The sequence below is a fragment of the Trypanosoma equiperdum genome (genome assembly GCF_001457755.1).
Source record: "Trypanosoma equiperdum strain OVI genome assembly, contig: ctg_373, whole genome shotgun sequence".
Classification (NCBI taxonomy): Eukaryota; Euglenozoa; class Kinetoplastea; order Trypanosomatida; family Trypanosomatidae; genus Trypanosoma; species Trypanosoma equiperdum.
The window spans coordinates 767-2367 of record NW_027124280.1 but is presented as its reverse complement, the minus strand read 5'-3'; the positions used below and the strand labels follow the sequence as shown (position 1 = coordinate 2367).

General features: G+C 48.2%; 1 protein-coding gene across 1 annotated transcript; it reads left to right on the top strand.

Moving 5' to 3' along the window:
- Positions 1-293: 293 nt before the first annotated feature.
- Positions 294-1577, top strand: TEOVI_000147000 (CorA-like Mg2+ transporter protein, putative; the record flags this gene model as incomplete). The annotated part of the gene is made up of 1 exon (XM_067224690.1): positions 294-1577. The coding sequence occupies one exon, from the start codon at positions 294-296 to the stop codon at positions 1575-1577; it is 1284 nt and encodes a 427-aa protein (XP_067080791.1).
- Between the last annotated feature and the right edge of the window lie 24 nt (positions 1578-1601).

Sequence of the window (1601 nt, the reverse complement as noted above, 5' to 3'; positions counted from 1 at the left end):
TGTGTGTGTGTGTGTGTGTGTGTGTGTGTCTTTCCATCATTTCTTCTTTTGGGCGATTGATTGCATGTGATGTATCGCGACGCTTGTAGCGGCCAATGTTTCCATTGCGTCAAGCGCCAGCGTATGTGTGTCCCACCCACCTTTTCCTAATTTCTCTGTGAGTTGGAAGTGTTTAAGTAAGTAATCGTAAGCCATTTACTTTCTTCAAACACAACAAGTGGTACTGAAGGTGTGAAACTTACCACAAGTACGAAGACACTGATTAGGTACGTGCAGATTCATACGTTGTGGCAATGCCGTGTGCCACTAAAGGAGAGGCTTCACCTCCCGTAACCACACCAGTGGGACGTGACGGGTGCCTTTGTGTCGTTACATGGCAGACTGCAGGGCGCATGTCACTACAAACATGTGCTTTGGAATCTGCTGCAGATGCACTAGTTTTCTTACGCAACAACTTACCGGGAATTGCACTGTGTGGTTTATGGGTGGACATGCAGAAGTGCAGTGAAGAAGAGCATCGGCAAGTTTTACAGCTGCTTTACCCAAACATGCAGCCGAGTCACGTGGAGGCTGTGCTTGCAAATGATATGTACGACGTGGTGGAGTTGCAACCTACGGAAGGTGAGTATGTTGTTGGCTGCCTTTCGTGTTCCCCGAGCCACGGCGGACCGTTTCCTGCTGCAACCGCTATGTCGCGCACTGAGTTTGGTTGCGAGGAAGGGGTTTTGTGCTCGTTTGTGTGTAGTGAGCGTGTACTACTGACGCTGCATACAGCACCGTTTGCCGGTCTCGCGGAGTTATTTCGTCATGTTCTCAAATGTAATGGAAGTGAAGCGGAGAGACATAGCCGTGAATGCGAGGATTCGGTTGTTGGCATTGTGAAGGATCCTTCGTCACATCGTTCTTCTTTTGTTCCTGTTGCTATGGGAACAGATGCCCTATGTACTCTCGTGTGTTTCACTTGTGAGGCCTCCTTTCCAGCACCTGCCTCGCTGCTGAGTGAGGTTGGTGATATTAATGAAGTGGTCTTTCTGATTTCGCCTGGTGAGCAGGATCAGACAGACCTCCTCCGTCGTGTAGCGTTGTTACGGCGCCGTATTTCTAGTTTTCGAACAGCATTGTTCCTGAAGGAAAAACTGATTCACCAGCTTATTTCACCAGCAATGCGTTTAACGTTCGTTTCTAAGAGTCACCCGAGTGCTGTGGCCTACAAGGAAATACTGGCAAGAGTCCAAAAGGTTTCAGAGAAGCTGGATGATGCTCGTGATATGTTAAATCATGCAAACCTGAACTTCATTACGGGTGTTTCTATGCGCATGTCGCAGGCGTCCGCAGGACTCGACTTCAAGATGAATATTCTGAACAGTGTTGCTGCTGTTTCTCTTCCCATCAACCTTGTCGTATCTTTGTTCGGTATGAACTTAAAAGTTCCGTTTATGACTGGCGAGGGCAGCACACTCATACCATTTTGGACAATCTGCGCTGTTTTTGTTGTGTGGGCGGGCATTTGCTTAACGCCGCTCTTCCGTAGAGCGCAGCGGGGTCTCAAAAATGATCCGATTGCTCCATATGAGTGAACAAGTAGTGCAAAAGTTTTTAAG